The 16,476-nt window shown below is 38.7% G+C and overlaps 1 protein-coding gene across 2 annotated transcripts; it reads left to right on the top strand.

The window, feature by feature from the left end:
- The first annotated feature begins 1,076 nt into the window (after positions 1-1,076).
- On the top strand, positions 1,077-3,764 carry LOC139288900 (monocarboxylate transporter 2-like). 2 transcript variants are annotated; one of them, XM_070910359.1, is made up of 5 exons: positions 1,077-1,293; positions 1,404-1,547; positions 2,595-2,870; positions 2,925-3,461; positions 3,538-3,764. In XM_070910359.1, exons 1-5 carry the CDS (start codon positions 1,077-1,079, stop codon positions 3,756-3,758), a joined length of 1,395 nt encoding a protein of 464 aa, XP_070766460.1. In that variant the 3' UTR covers positions 3,759-3,764. The 2 variants fall into 2 exon arrangements, with proteins under 2 accessions (XP_070766460.1, XP_070766459.1); XM_070910358.1 differs by having other exon boundaries at positions 2,595-3,458; positions 3,535-3,764.
- The last annotated feature ends 12,712 nt before the right edge of the window (positions 3,765-16,476 follow it).

The following is a 16,476-nucleotide window of genomic DNA, read 5'->3' as shown; positions in this document are numbered from 1 at the left end:
TTTCAGCCTTGTGAGTGCTCACATCAGGTTAAGGTTTTTGTCTACGGAAAAAATCAAGAAAAGTGGAAAAGGCTCTGGATATTTACCCTTGATGTGTCATAGTAGCACATGTGTTAATAACATTATGGCTCCGTTATATTCAGGTGTCGCAGTAAGCAATGCCAGTGTGACAGGGAGCCAGCATGAACAATACCAGGACCCTGAAACCAAAGCAGCAGCTAAATGGAATTCAGCCATCATTCATTTTATTCTTTACACATGTGCTTTTACTACTGTGACATGTCAAAATGTCCTCTGTCAAACTTGAACACTATCTGAGGTAAGTCAGGCAGTGTGAGATTATCAACCATCAGAGATTTTACAGTGGTTTGTATTCGACCATTGCTGGTGATTAAATGGCAAATTAATGAGCAGGACTACTTTATGGCAATAGTGGATCAACATGATTAATCAAAACCGTTTCTCCAATCTGGTTATTTTATCTTTAAACAGTTGAATTTCTGTGAAATCTACCATATCACGGCAGGTATTTAATTTCATGATATGCTGTGATTCAGGATTTTATCTATTTTGCACCCTCAGCACACACACACACACACACACACACACACACAAGCAGAAACAAACACACACACACAGAGTACAAAGGGCCTCAGCAGGACACACAAAACTTTTAAACAGATTAAAAACAAAAGCTTGTATTTTTACTTGACAGACAGTGGTTCTTAATCTTTTCTGGTATTGACATTAGCTTTTCTATTCATAGATAGATGTCTTTAGATCACAGTCTCTAGCAGGGTTATTGCTCTTTTTGTGTGTGGTCACTTATTTAACATGCAAGCACACGTGATGACATCAAAGTCCTTACAGCAGGGTCTGTCTGAGGGAAACAGCCACAGCCTGATACAACAACAGGGTTCATAGCCTGGGGGATACGGTTTCAAGGATTGTGCAGAGGTGAGCTCTTGTGATATGTAGAATGTATGTATTAGGGTCTGCATTATGTGATCATTACTGTTGCTTTGAAAATGTGCAGTTATATATTCTGTTCCCACTACCCAGCCGGTGACTGGAACATGCCCCCTGCAGCAGCAACCAATCTAGGCTACACCCCACCAGATGGAGGCTGGGGCTGGGCTGTCGTCTTCGGTGCTTTCATCTCCATAGGATTCTCCTATGCATTTCCCAAGTCCCTCACCATTTACTTTAAGGAGATTCAGGAATATTTTTCAGTTTCATACAGTCAGATTGCCTGGCTGTCCTCGGTCATGCTCGCTTCTATGTATGCAGGAGGTCAGTACCCATCACACATTTTTAAAAAATTCCCACACAGCGTGTTCCTTGAACATTTTGACTGAGCAAAGTAACTTTAAACAAGTGAGCTATTTCTCTTCTCTGTACAGGACCTGTGAGCAGCGTACTTGTCAACCGCTATGGCAGCAGACCTGTGGTTATGGTCGGTGGGGTCATGGTTAGCACTGCCATGGTGCTTGCTTCTTTTGGCAGCACTATTATACATCTGTATCTTTGCGTTGGAGTAATTGGAGGTAAATAATATTTCTGTTTTTTTTCATTAATGATCATATTAGATAAGCTAGAGTTGATTTAGATTTTGAGGAATTTTACTAGAAAGGGTGCTGCTGTTCTTTGTAATTGTTTGCTTTACGTTGCCTGGCTGTGACTGGCTGACACAGGAGCATGCTGGTTATGTAACTCACATTCAGGAGGAGTTTTTGGATTATCAGGGCCAGTCCACTTATTTGTGTCCCTGTGTAGGGTTAACTTGTGCCACTCTGTGCAGTGTGTAAATATTTACTCAAATCACAATTAAATATCCGTGTCCTGTTAAAATAGTGCAAAACAATACATATACTTGGGTAAGACCTTCGTCTTACTAAATCAGAGCCATTTAGAACATCCCCACATGCATACATGTATCCAGACCTCATGATCATGCTGGCACCAGCGAATAAACAAACCTCTCAGACTTTAAACTTTAATCTAGCAGAGATGCTCCACCTACTGTGGCACAGAAAGGAACTGTACATGGGTGAAGTCCCTGATTTTATCGGACAATTTCCTAAAAGCCAAGGTAACATCTTCATGTTGCTTCTTTTGTCTGACCAACAGTCCAAAACCAAAACATATTCACTTTACTGTCTGAAATGACAAAGCAAAGAAGGAAATCCCCACAACTGAGAAGCTGGTAACTGAAAATATTTGGCACAGCAGTTTTTTAGAATGAACTTATCAATTAATCGAATGATCGTGTCAGCTCTAATAATTAGAAAGTTGTTGTTTTGTATTAGACAAGCATTGCACCAATATTTTAATACATGTTTGAAACATTTAAACAGCACATTATTGCAAATACAGAATAATACTATTGAATTGCTATAGCAGCTAAATATGACCATTATTCTACCCCCTCAAGGTGGACATGATGGTTTCATGGTGTAGTTTTATGATGTAGTTTGTAGTTTAAAACCAATATTTGAATTCCTCCCCAGACATCAGCATCTGTATATTCATATGATCCAAGCAAAAATGCATTATTTATGGTATGTTAATGAACCATTTTATTATTTTGACAGGTTTTGGCCTGGCCTTCAACTTACAGCCGGCCCTGACGATCATAGGTACCTACTTCCAGACCAAAAGGCCGCTGGCGAACGGGCTCGCTATGACAGGAAGTCCAGTTGTTCTGTTCTCCCTGGCTCCTCTCAATCAGTTTCTGTTTGATTCTTTTGGCTGGAGAGGGAGCTTCCTCATCCTGGGATCCATTGTTTTGAACTGCTGTGTAGCTGGTTCTTTGATGAGACCAGTCAACAAAAATGCCCAACCCAAACCAAAGACTCACCCACCAGAGTGTAACGGGGCAGCATCCGAGGAAGCTGCTACTGCGGACACTAGTGCACAGTCAGCTAACCGTCTGACTGAAGAAAACCCAAATGAGAGCAGCAGTCAGGGTTGTGTGCACAAATTCATAGATCTGTCACTTTTCAGGCACCGGGGCTTCCTCATTTATCTCATTGGTAATGTGGTCATGTTTTTTGGCTTTTTCGCGCCTGTGGTTTTTCTGGCTCCGTATGCCAAACATCAAGGGATTGATGAATATTCAGCAGCTTTCTTGCTCTCTATTTTTGCTCTGGTGGACATGTTTATCAGACCAGCAACTGGCTTCATAGGCAACACCAAGTGGATCAGGCCGCGGATCCAGTACTTTTTCAGTTTTGCAGTTTCATACAATGGCTTGTGCCACCTTTTATGCCCTCTGGCAAGTGGATATGTGGGTCTGGTTATTTATGCTGTCTTCTTTGGTTTGGGGTTTGGGATGGTTTCAGCATTGCTCTTTGAAGTTTTGATGGACCTTGTTGGAGCTCATCGCTTCTCCAGTGCAGTTGGACTTGTCACCATTATCGAGTGTGGACCAGTGCTTCTTGGACCTCCAATCTCAGGTTGTTTCATATTATAAAAGTACGTAAACAAAATATAGGAATTGGTGACTAATGAAGTGTTCATCTTCTCTTTCAGGAGCTCTGGTGGATATTTTCGGGGAATACAAGTACATGTACTATGCGTGCGGAGTGTTTATGCTGGTGCCTGGCATATTTTTCTTCATCATGCATTACTACAACTACAAGAAACTGGATGAGGAGCGCAGGCAGAGTGTGGCTCTGGAGTTGAGGACTTGTGAAGAGGCAGTACAACTTAAAATGAGCCAGGATGATAAAACAGCACATGAAACAGATGGATGAACTTGCTGACTATGATTTTATTTTAGTGGATGTAGAAAGATGACACTGCAGACACACAGAATAAGGGGTATATTTGATAAAACAAATATTTTCTACTTTGGATGAGTTTGTTGGAGTCTTTGTTACGTATCTGCAGATCAACATTTGGTATTTTAATGGTTATTTTATGTATGTTATTAATATTGCATTATGTGACAACTGTAACTCTAATGGTCTTCATTCATAAATCACCCAGGCATGCCGCTGTTCCTTCACTACAATTATCGTAATGGCTCTATAACCTAATATGGTTCCTCTTTGTGTCTTCAGTGGCTGAATAAAAGGTAATTTTCCTTAGGGACTGATATAAAATAACGAGTCACCCCCCCACAAAACAGTTTAATATCATCTTCTTACCACTAGATGGCACTGGAAACTATCGTGACAAATCAAAGGGCAGCATCTCTCCTATTACACTGCAATTAAACAACAGGCATCGTCATTGGTGGTTTGGTTCTTTACAGGATTGCTTCCCAAGTCTAGGTATGACCCTCCCACCGGCCACCACATATTATGAATGGGTCGCCAATGGCCCTGCAATTAAAATATGACAGAAATTAAATATCTGTTGTAAAGACTATAGATTATCTCTCTTAAAATAACTTGACTGAAACCCCCTAATGCTGCCCAATAACTCCCACTTTTAGAGAGAAAAATTCTTTATTCATTCTTCAAGTTCTTGTCTCCAGTAAAATAAATTTTCAGTGTCTTGGGGATCTGTAAAACTTGGTCTACTGGGGTGTCTACTGGTGACTAGTACAGTCATAAAAATTCAGTATGAAGTTATGGAAATGTTTCAGCACTGAACTTTTAAATAAGTGTGGGGAACCCTGTGTGTATTTGATAATACATTGTGTTTGCATGTGTAGGTGAAGACCTGAAATGTTTTAGTAAGAATTCTGCATATACACATAGACACATTTACCATAGCTACAGACAAGGCCTTCAAATATTTCAGTATTTTAAAGGGCTAAGGGTATTTTTAATTGACATTTTCTTAGCTATGGCATATTTCTATTATGTGTATTGTGAAGAACCTTTTAATATAACATCAAATATTCTGACTCATCTACCACGGAGAAAAAAAACCTGACAGCAGATCAAATTTGTGATTTCATGCCAGGTCTCATCATCCCACCACAGGTCAAACTCTATATTCGAACACATTGCATGATCACAGCCCCTTAGTGCCAGGCCTTGAGCACCTGCAATACAAGATACACAGTAGAGCCATTCAGGAAAAGAACAATACCATTATTACAGATGTGCGTTTAAATGGTCCATTCTTATCATGTCCCTGCAAGGTGTATATTGACTTCCTATTTCAGATGGACGAAAATTGCTTAAGTGAGCGAATCAATATCTTTATTTACAACCTTAGATAACATTATCTGAAAGTCCATGGCTTATGGGTGGGTGGTCTTCTCTTTCGATCCTGGTGTAATTTCAGTCAAATCCCATGTATACATGTACTCATGCTATATTCAGTTGTATTAATGCTAATTAGTAATTTGTAGTTATACACAATGATGTGCATATGCAGTGGTGGAGGAAGTATACAGATTCTTATGTAAAAGAACCAATACCACACTGTAAAAATATGTGAGTATTATCAGCAAAATGTACCCCTGTGATATACTATATATATATATATATATATACATATATATATATATATATAGTATCAATATCAATTATTACTTTCTTGATCAATCAATTTATTGTGTGGTTTATAAAATGTAAGGCAATAGTGAGAAATTTCCATCACAATTACCCAGAGCATCTTCAAATGTGTCCTTTTGTCCAAAACAAACAAACCTCAAAATTATTCAGTTACCTGTTATCTAATACAAGGAACAGCTGCAAATCGTCATGTCGGCATCTCTTTGGCATTTTCGGATGAAAAATGTCTTATAACTAATCGATGGTTTAGGCACAAATTTGATATGTTGTTGGGCGGTTACATTTTTACAATACACCATATTTTCAAGGTTCTTCATGTGTTTTGAATGTAAAATCTTTATCTAAAAAGTAACTAGTAGCTACAGCTGTCAGATAAATGTAGTGGAGTAGAAATTAAAACATATCATAGAATGAGAATACTTCCTCACATTTGTACGTAAGTACAGTATTTGAGCAGATGTACATAGTGAATTTCCACCACTGTGACATTCAAAACTGCAAAGGATACACATATTAACAACCAGAAACAAATAGCAACATGTAAGTAAATGCAGTTTGCAATCAAACCATATTTTAGTGGGTTAATAACCCAACAGTACCCAAATTGAGTGAGTTTTGACCCACTGATCTTTAGTGTGTAAAGGGAAGCAGGAATACATTATTTAAAGCTTTTCTTTACGTAAATATCTATATGATTATGCAGATATGTGACAAGTGTATCATCCGTTCCTATGTAAAAATAGGTTAATGAGTGAACACAAAGTGAGAGAGTGAAGACCTGCAATTAGTGGCAGTTCCCATAAACTCTGTTAATCATCTCCTCAGTGAACAGCTTGGATATAATCGCTGTGATGAACTGTGAATGATGTCAGTAAATCTGACTTTAATTGGGACCAAGAAGATTGAATCCAGGCAGCTCTGCGTCCAATCCCTACGACGACTGCTATCGTGCTGAGACATGATGTTTTAACAACGATGCTGGTTCGAGCAGGAGCACCCCAAGTTCTGTTTTAACTACACGGTTGGGATGTCTGTAAAGAAGAGAGTGATACTGTCTATTTAATCCAACATGTTTGTTAATAATCTCTGCTAATCTTCTTTACCCACAGCAGCAGAACTAATCTTCACAATGTTTACACTCGGAGGGAGGGCATCGTCATGCGAATACCAGAGACTTAAGAGTTTATTCATCAGCCCTGTGGACGGAGCTATTAATGACACATCGCTGGTCTAAAATAAACATCGCTAGCTAGGGCAGCTAACATGGACACACAGGGCATGTTGACATGTTCTAGCAGACTGAGCTGAGGAGCAATGGCCATGTCAGTCTATCCAAGGAGCTCTCAAGGACTCAATCACACCATCCGGAGACTAGAGTCTTAACTGACTGTCGTCTGTGATGAAACACAAGATTTACTGAGATCATTTTGTGAAAACAACTCACAGAGCACCCTACTCTTAAAATCAATAATCTTTGCAAACAGCTACCATAACACAGATGAAGGTCACCTTGATATTTATGTCGAGTAAAATCATTTGTATTTCTCAGATATTTTTGCACTTTTGCATTTAGCACAAGCAGCCAACATCTGAATGTGTAGAGGGAAGAACAGAGGAAGTCTAGATTTTATTTCGCTGTCCCCAATCCCTGGAGGACAGCCTGAATCAGATGAAAGATATCTGTTCTGCAGAACATAGCTGATAGCTGATTATACTTGTTAATGTTGATCTTGAAGGGTCATTTGTAAACAGATAAACGTACAGTAAGCTGTGTATTGCAGTGGTGGAAAGTCACTAAGTACATTTGCTCAAATACTGTACTCAGGTACAGTTTAGAGGTACTTTACTTCAGTATTTCATTTTGCTGCTTCTTTACACTTTTCTAAATTACAGCTGTAGTTAGGAGTTGCTTGCAAAGTAGGATTTTACATATAATAGCATATGATAAGCTTATGAAATACAATTAATTATTTAAGATTAAAGTAGGACTGAAACTAATGAATATTTATTTATCAATCTGTTGACTTTTTTTGATTGAACTGTGAAAAATATTCATCCCAGTTTCCCACAGTTCAAGATGTCACATTCAAATGTCTTGTTTGTTCAACAAACAGTCCAAAACCCAAAGATAATGATAATGAGAGAAACATGGAAATTTAACATTTTTGAAAAATTGTGGATTACTTTTCTCTTAATGAAGTAGTCGATTAATCAACTAATTGTTTCAGCCTATAATTAAACTACACAACTGTGTTGTTACTGAGCAGGTAGCGTACAGTGGGTTTTTAGAGCTTTTTTGTTGAAAACAGCTGCCTGCTGCTGCCAAAAATGACGCTCTGAGAGCGGTATGGGGAAATCAGTTGAACAATAAGCTGAAACTTGCTATGAAGCTTCTTAAATAAAAACTTACAAAATATCGATTGTAGCTTTAAGTAAAGGATCAGAATACTTCTTCTACCACTGGTCTATTGTATGTACAAGACGTTTTTAATGAAAAGCATCCCAAAACCATACTGGAAAAATGAATCTCAACAATCTTTGCATAAACACTATATGAATACCATTTTTGAATGTCTTAAACAGGCCAAGATAGTTTGGTATTACAGACACTCGACCAGCCAAACTGTGCTGTTGCTGCTGCTGGACATCAGGCTTCCTTGTGGAATACAAATGGGACAAAACAGAGCTCTTATGAAGACCGCCATTTTTTGAACTCAGACAAAAGGAGAACTTAAACCCCTAAACTACTCAATCATGACTAATGCTTGTAAAGGAAATTGAGTCGCAAAGCAAAAGGACTTAATGAGATTATGTTACCCATAATTAACAATCTGTGAAACACATTTCCCAAAACCGAGAACAGTACAGCTTTTTTGTCCGCCGTCAAGCCTAAGAATGTGTGAATTATCATCCAAACACACATTTACCCCACTTTTCAGAGTTGACAATGCAGAGCCCCTGACCAATATCCTTAATCTGCCACTCAAAATACATTTAGCCTTTGTGAGAACAAATGTGCGCTGCTGAAACACTGGTTGTGGAGACTCTCTGCTGCCTATTAGAACCATTGTTCCTCTTTATCTGGCGAACACAGACAACCACTGAAGCTTGCATGTCTGGGGACTGTGGTGCTGTTGTCTGCATATTACAGGAAGAATAAAAGGATTGTCCTGTGGATTATAATCTATCCTTTGAATACCACACTGAATTACACTGCAACATAAACAATTTTGATTGAAGAGCTAAAGGACTGGATGACATAAACTACCCGCAAGCACTGTAGCATCTATGCATTTTGCACACATGCAGTCAGATGTAATCTGTGGCATGTGGATTATAAAAAGTAAGTGGGTTGTATTATCAGTCCATCAGGGCAGCACACTTGAGTGACCAATTCGACCTGAGAGATAACATTGTAAGATTTCATTTAATTCCTCAGCCTTGATTTGGAAAATTGTATTGAATCTAAGATAGTTCCCAATCCCCCATCTGCAGACACCTGAGATAGGCATTCCAGCGTCATGTCCTCAGGGATCGACACCCAGGCCTGGGCTGAGACTGAGAGCATGACGGAGAGACTGGGCATGGAAAAGGGAGAGGAGCAGAAATAATTATAAGAGCAACTGAAGCGTAACGGCTTGTCCTTGCCTCAAAATGAAAAGCGGGATGAAACATGATGACACAAATCAACTGAAAGCCCATATACAGTACCTGATTCGCTCATAACATCTGTGTAATTACACATCAGGAACCTTGTAATACTGGGATTCTGTTACCAAATTGTGTCATCTGCACATTTCTGGAAGGGACCCAGAATAATTAAGTTTATCATTACCCCGAAATTGTTGACGAGCAGGGAGCAATGATGACGGTAGCTCTCTCTGGGAATGTGGGAGGCATTGAAGACTACCTTATTATGATACCTAGCGCCCTATCTATAATGTTTTATTGACGCTTGTCTGTGCTGGAAAGGTTTTTGAGTACACTGGCCTTTGAAACTGCGAATGAGCAGTACAGCGGCTGAACTGAATCAATGACATCAGGGGTTCTTTGTGTTTCAAGGACAGTCTCTCCTGAGTCTCGGGCTGACATGACGACGTTGTTGACTGTCACAGCTGCCTCGCTAAGTCTGCCAAAGGTGTGTGATTAAATTCCCATTCTTTTCCTAAAGAGAAGTGCAGCCATTTAGAAACCCATAAACCATATGGACAAGTCAATAAAATGTCTTTAAAGCAGATCCTATTGGTTCTCTCAGGAGGAAATGACTATAGAAACGGGATACCGTTGTCGTTGTGTGCTGCACACAGTGTATATGAACACAACGTTTTTTTTCTCTTTTTTTAGATGAGCAACAGTTTTAAAGCTACACAGGCGGAAAGAAAGTCATTCAAAACCTAATTATCTGGTTTGGAGGTTTCAGAAGAATTATGTAGTAATTTTTAATCTATCAAGGACTAACAATATTAAAGAACTAAAATGAAACTGCTCTTACAGGATAAAGCTGGTGATGTTCCATATTTTTCATTATTGTAGAAAGACTAAAACCAACAAATAATTGATCCGACAAGTATTGCCTGTGTACTTTATCTGATATTCTTATTCCTCCATTGTTGTTGACAAACTATTAAAAACTCTAAAAAAATAGTCCCCAATAAACACACAATTTACTCCTGTTTGACTTACGTTTGCTAAAAACTACAGTGCCCAGCTGTTTAAAGAAATTACTGAACCTTTGAAAGAAATGACACTATATGCAGTAGTCTATTTGTGACCCAATTTTAAAGATTTACATCATCAGTAAGAATTAATGAGCTTGGAGGGAAGGAATTTGCACCCTTGAGAGTCTTGAGAAATTGACTAATCCATTGTTGGTTTTTGGTCAAGGGATTTGTTGTCAGATGACATATTTCTCAGTGCCTTTCAAAACCGTTTACAAATCAACAAATTGTTGCAAAAATAAAATCTTTTTCTGATCTAACTTCTATGGTTTGGCTTAAAATGACTGCTTGGTTAAGGTTGTCATAGTCAACACTGACTGTCTTTAGGAAATAGGAAGCGAACAGCAGACTCCTGTGTTAAAGTCCAACATTTTGTTGAACCATCTCTATAACAACATCACACTATCTCCTCCCCTTCTCCTGATGGTCAATAGCCATAATTCCCTTGACCTCTAGAGGCTTTTTATCACTTGAAGGTTTGTTATTTTTGGGCATTTGCTGAGATGCTGCCATTTTTGCCTTATCTGGCTTGTTCTCCCAAGGAAAACGACAGCATCTGTCACTTCAGCAAATGGCTAAAAACGGCATATGTTTACGTTCAAGTGACAAAACCTTCTAGCAGCTGTAGTAATTATTATGGGAGCAAAGGAGGAAGTCAGGTGACGGTATTATAGAGCGACAAACTCTGCATTGGGAGGAGATAGGGGTAGATGGATGGTCAACAAAATGTCGGACATGGACCGCGTTTCGTTTTCCATCCAACAGTCAACGTTGTGGTTATGTATAGGTTGCTAAAGTAACTTTCTGACACAGACACATATTCTACATCACTTCAGCAGTTAAATTGTTTTTGTTTAGTTTCCCCTCTAAAATCAGTCAAGTCATTTCTGTTCTTGCCAGGCATGACAAATCAATGATCAACTTTAAAATGCTTACAAATGCATTTGGTTATCAGGTATTTGTTGGTTCTGCAATATGTGTGTAGGCTCCACTGAAGCCTGAAGTAAGAATTAGAAATAATTTCCTTTGTTTCTTCCATGTAGAAAAACTACACCTCCTAGAATTTATTTGACATAGATTTTCAGAGAGATTTTAGCAGCAAACAGCTGCAGCCATATCTATCTTTGTAATGGAGAAAAGTTAGAGCTAATGCAACAGAATGACAAACAACATAACTCACAAACTGACTCCTGTGCAGCCAGTCAGCTTTAATGTATTGTAATGTATTCATAAGGTCGTTCAGTGGTGATGGATTGGCTGAGCTACAGAAAGTGGGAAGCTAATAAACAAATTTGTTAAGTCTTTATCTTCCTTCACTGTTGCAGCTCAGGATGCATCACCACATGTACAGCTTTGATTGTGTCACTCAGACATATTTTTTTTTACAATGGAATCAAGAAAAAAGCAAATAAAATATGTAACATGGTGTGTATGATATGTAAAAAGGATTTAAAGGTTGATTCTTACAGCAAGGCCGGTGATCAATTCATAATTTTCAGAAATATGAGAAAACATGTTGAAGGCTGATAGTTTAAAACAAGCTTGTTTTGCAGTTGAACTGAACTGCTTACATAAACAACCAAATAAGCAAAACATACACAAAAGACCGAAATTAACCTCATCATCGCAGAGTGAAGAGCATGATTGCAAGTGCAGGCAGTATTATACAATACCATGTTTCAAAAAGCAGCCCTCTCAGCTGTCTAAATAGGATGATTGCTGCTGGTCTGAAGGGTCCTTCAGTGAGAGGAGCTTTGGAGGAAAGAGACAGAGAGGAAGGGGTAGCATATGTGGGAGGTGCCAAATAAAACATCACTGATTAACTTGTTTAGTCCTGTGCAGTGATGTTGATGTGTGAGTGGTTAGCCTATACATACAGCTACAATTTGAGTGCATCCACATGTGTAAAGATGGCAGATTTACTGGCACTTTTGATAAAGGAAAATGAAAGATGTCTGAGCCACGATGCCTTTTTTCTTGCCTTCTCTTTGAACAGCGGCAGCGTTCATGGCCAGGTGAAGGACAGAGTCAAAGGAGGACATCCTTTGTTGCAAGAGACTGATCCTTATTATCCTTTAACAACATGATGATCTAATTATCTCCCCATGTAACGGCTGAATTTATAGCTAATAGCAACCATTTATGAGGACATATTAATTGACCCAGACTCCCACAATTAATAAGTTAACATGACGCGTTACTTTCACACAGCCCAAAGCATCTCATTTCTGTTTGTATAATTCAAAGAGGTGCTTTAATGAATATAACTTTTTTCCAGCTGGGTCCACTTGCATTATGAAAATGAGAAACCACTCTTGTCCCTTGTGCCTGATCCAGAGCTTCTTGCTGTGGATTAGCATGCTCATTACAGCCCACATCTACTCCGTCAAACCTGTGTAAACTGGTTCATGACGCCGAGTTTAATTTGATTAGCCAATTATTTATTCTTTGCTAATGACAATTCTTCAGGGGAATCATTCTTCAAAGTGTGTTTGTGTGTGTGTGTGTGTGTGTGTGTGTATCAAATCTTACCTCCGTTAGATGTTTCCAGTCATGAATGCTTAAAGAAATATATTTATTATGAGACAATATTTTCTTTAGGGGTCAAAGTTCTTGATATCATGTTTGGTATTGTCATAACTTCTGCTTAACAGGTGAAAGTCCTCGTAAAATAGTGGTGTAAAATACAGTAGAGAGAACTACAAAAGAGAGACCCACTCTACACATCTACAGTATACTGTATGTGTTGTTTTCTGCTGTTGAGTTATAGCAATAGCGTACAATGGATGATAGGACCATAGACTTATCAATAATGCATAAGATAGTAAGAGAAATGACAGGCACTCTGCTGGTAGGTTCTCTCCAGAAGCAAGCCATAAATTTGCAGGGCAATAATAATGACTCTTCTCAGGGAAATAAAGGCCACCCTCTACTCCCCATAGTCATAAACCTGACTCACTCTTCCATTGGTTGGAAGAAAAATGCTTCCTCTCCAACCACACAGGAGTCATACACAGGAGGTACTTCAACCAGCCAACTTGATATGCAATCATCTCTCTTTACAGAGGAAAGAATACAATTTCAGTTTTTATATTAGCTATTTCCCTATTATGCCTGTGGAGGTGGGGAGAAGTAGTGAGCACGGTAATGGTGAAATGAAGTTCACTTGAAAAGCTCTGGAAACTGTTAAAAGAAAAGATTTCCAATAATTCTTTCACTTCCACCATCTTCTAACCTTGCTGTGTAGACCAGCTGTGGCCTGTCTATTTTACTATATATACAGTATATAATTGTCTTGCCCCTCTCATCTTTATAGCAAAGTCATGTTAAAAAGGCTTTTTTTTTTTTTTTAAATATCCTTAATTTGCTTTCTTGTCGAGAGCTATGTGAGAAGACCGATACCACTCTCACATCTGTCTGTTGAAAATGAAGCCGGAGCCAGGAGACGTTAGCTTAGCTTAGCATAAGGGAGAAACAGCTCAAACTCAATGGTCTTTATGAAAAAATGTAATGTCTTCCTGGAGTTTACTTTCCATATTCTAAGACAAATTTGCATCCACAACAGCACTTACTATCAGTGATTTAAAAAAAGTTAAACAGCTATAAACTACTAATATAGGGGACGCTATTATTGCAGAAAAGTACATAAAACTTCCATTTCTGCTTTGTGGTAATTACAATTTTGACCAAGTACACAAGTCAAAACAAACACTGAGGGTAAATATATGGATTTATTAGCAAGAAATTCATTTCACTTTAAGTTTGACTTGAAAAAGAGGTCGTTCTTTGATTTTCTTGGGCAAGAAAGCATCATATTGTCTTCACAGTCAGAGAAAAAAAGGATGTCCTTCTCATCTGTAGCAGAATTGTCTAATACTGTAACATCTATTAATTTTTGACCGGTCAACCATCAGATAACATAAATTGCATTATCACTTAGGCTATAGAAAGGTTTTTAGCTGACCTCTGCCGATGAGGTTCCCCCAGCTGTTCAAGTCATATTCAGTCAGGAGTGGCTCAGAACAAATACTCTGGGAAGGAGAGTGCTGAGGTGGGTCTCCATAATCAACCCTAGCGAGCCGCCTTCAGAACAGCAGGTATCAAACAGTTCAGGGTCCATTTGTTGTGCTGAGTGCTTTCCATAAAAGGTTGCATTAGACACTCTCTGACCTTGTCAGGGGTTAGACTGAGATTTCAGCTGAATCCCTTTAAGACCTCAAAGAAGACCAATTTGACATATCTCTCACTGATTTCTTCCAGAATTATGCATCTTTAACTTACTGTAACAGCCACCTGATATCACAAAAAATATCCAGCATCAACTAAAGCATAAGCTCAGACACGACTCCTTTATATGTCTGATCTGGTGTGTGCAACCCTGACGTATAACACGCTGTTCGTTGTTACAGGAACATGACCAAATTATTATGTTCATGCAATTCAGGTGCTAATGTAAACATCTGAAGGGCAAATGTGGTTTTACCTCAGGATATGAATACAGGCATCAGGGGAGGACTGACACGTTCAATTACATGAACTACCACAATTTCATGTGATGTGATGGAGCCAACATGACTTCAATGCGCCATGTCAACCGTATGAGCAGAGGCGTACGCACTGAAGGCAATGATTGATTGTGTGACTTTTGAAGAGAAATATCCTCTCAAATTTCCTCCCGCTTTTCAAAATATCATAAAGAAGCTGTAATCTCCCCATTTAATGTTTTCATATCTGTTTCTACAATCTTAAAGACAGCAAATGCAAGGAACGCACATCACACTTGACATATGCTGTACATTTAATCTCAATTATTAACACGGCCCTGCGCACTTAACCCAGATAACCGCTGACGGCTGATGACATTTTTTAAAGGCAGGAATAAAAGCCACGTATTGTATTAGTGTTCTTTCTTCACCTGCATGCCATGGTAGAGAGCAGGTTTTACAGTAGCAAATCTCAGGAGGCACAGAGGCAGTTACTGGAATGGAACGGTGAAGCCCCGAGCCAGAAGGCAACAGCATCTGCTCTCTCTGGAGACTGTCATCAGCAGTTTGGGCTAAAAGAATGGCTACTTATGTTGAAATGTCTATGTGCTGGCTCTATTTTTTTTTTACATCTGGAACTGCAATATTGTAGTTCTCCTTGTTAATTTGAAAGAATTCATAATGTGCATGCAATGACATTTGACTTAACGGTGGGATCAAATAGTGTAGCTCTCAGTAAATGTCAATCGGACTCAGGAAATAATGGAGGGAAAAAGGCCTTTCCAGTTTTTAATTATATGCTCTCAAAAAATAACAGAGCGAGGCATGCATTATGTTCGCAAACTGCTGGCTTTTTATTCCGCTTTTTCACCTGAGTTTTCTCATATCACAGGTGTAGAAAGGTTTGTGTGTGGAAAGTTAATGAGTTGTTTCGCCTGAGAGAAATGTGCCTCAGTCTTATCCACAACAAAGATATAATGGAAAAGATTAATATCCTTAAAAGAATCTATTAAATGTTAAGATCAAGTGATGTAAAAGGTGAGACACTCAATTTCCATTAAACATGAGGGGCTCAGTGAATTGAAAAACACACCACTCCAGACTTCAGTTATTTTAATAGCAGTTTGGGCTGATTCTACCCACTAAGACATTAATACTCTTCTGAATAAGATTCAAAGGCCAGATTCTCACACTGCCTTCTACAAAGATAATCTTATTTCTTACTTGGCTGAACTTGAGAGTTGGCTCATGCAGATAAAGTAGACACCAACCGTTTCCCATTGACCTTTCCAGAAAGGAGCAGAGAATGCTTCAGAAAACAAAAACACTCAATGAGAATGCAAATGAATCACTTGAAAGGCATCCCTCACTATCTCACTGTAAGTAATTTACTGGCAGTGATTCATTGATCTCAGAGAAAAGATATTTGAGTTGTTAAACCAACAGCCAGATAATATTTTTCTTTCATTGAATCTTTGAAAATGTTTTCACACCACTTGTCTTTTTTGTGTCTTGTGTGAGTGGAAGGTGCGCGTGAGGAGGACTTTTGTGAAATTATAGCAGGAATGCCTGTAGAAATATATGACTTTTATCTACAAGGAACCCCCCCCCCCCCCTCCTTTATTGCTCAAAAGGCATTGTGTGGTGATGCATGACATGATCTACAGTATGAAATGTTCTCTTTGTCTAATAGAAATCGGCCTCCTGGCAATGGTGTCATTGTAATCAACAGTAATATCATCTTAAAATGTCACATGTTTTTTTTAGGGCAGCTAAACCTTTAGTAATTCCTGT

Source organism: Enoplosus armatus, chromosome 8, assembly GCF_043641665.1.
Source record: "Enoplosus armatus isolate fEnoArm2 chromosome 8, fEnoArm2.hap1, whole genome shotgun sequence".
Classification (NCBI taxonomy): domain Eukaryota; kingdom Metazoa; phylum Chordata; class Actinopteri; order Centrarchiformes; family Enoplosidae; genus Enoplosus; species Enoplosus armatus.
This window is presented reverse-complemented; position numbering and strand designations above follow the sequence as displayed.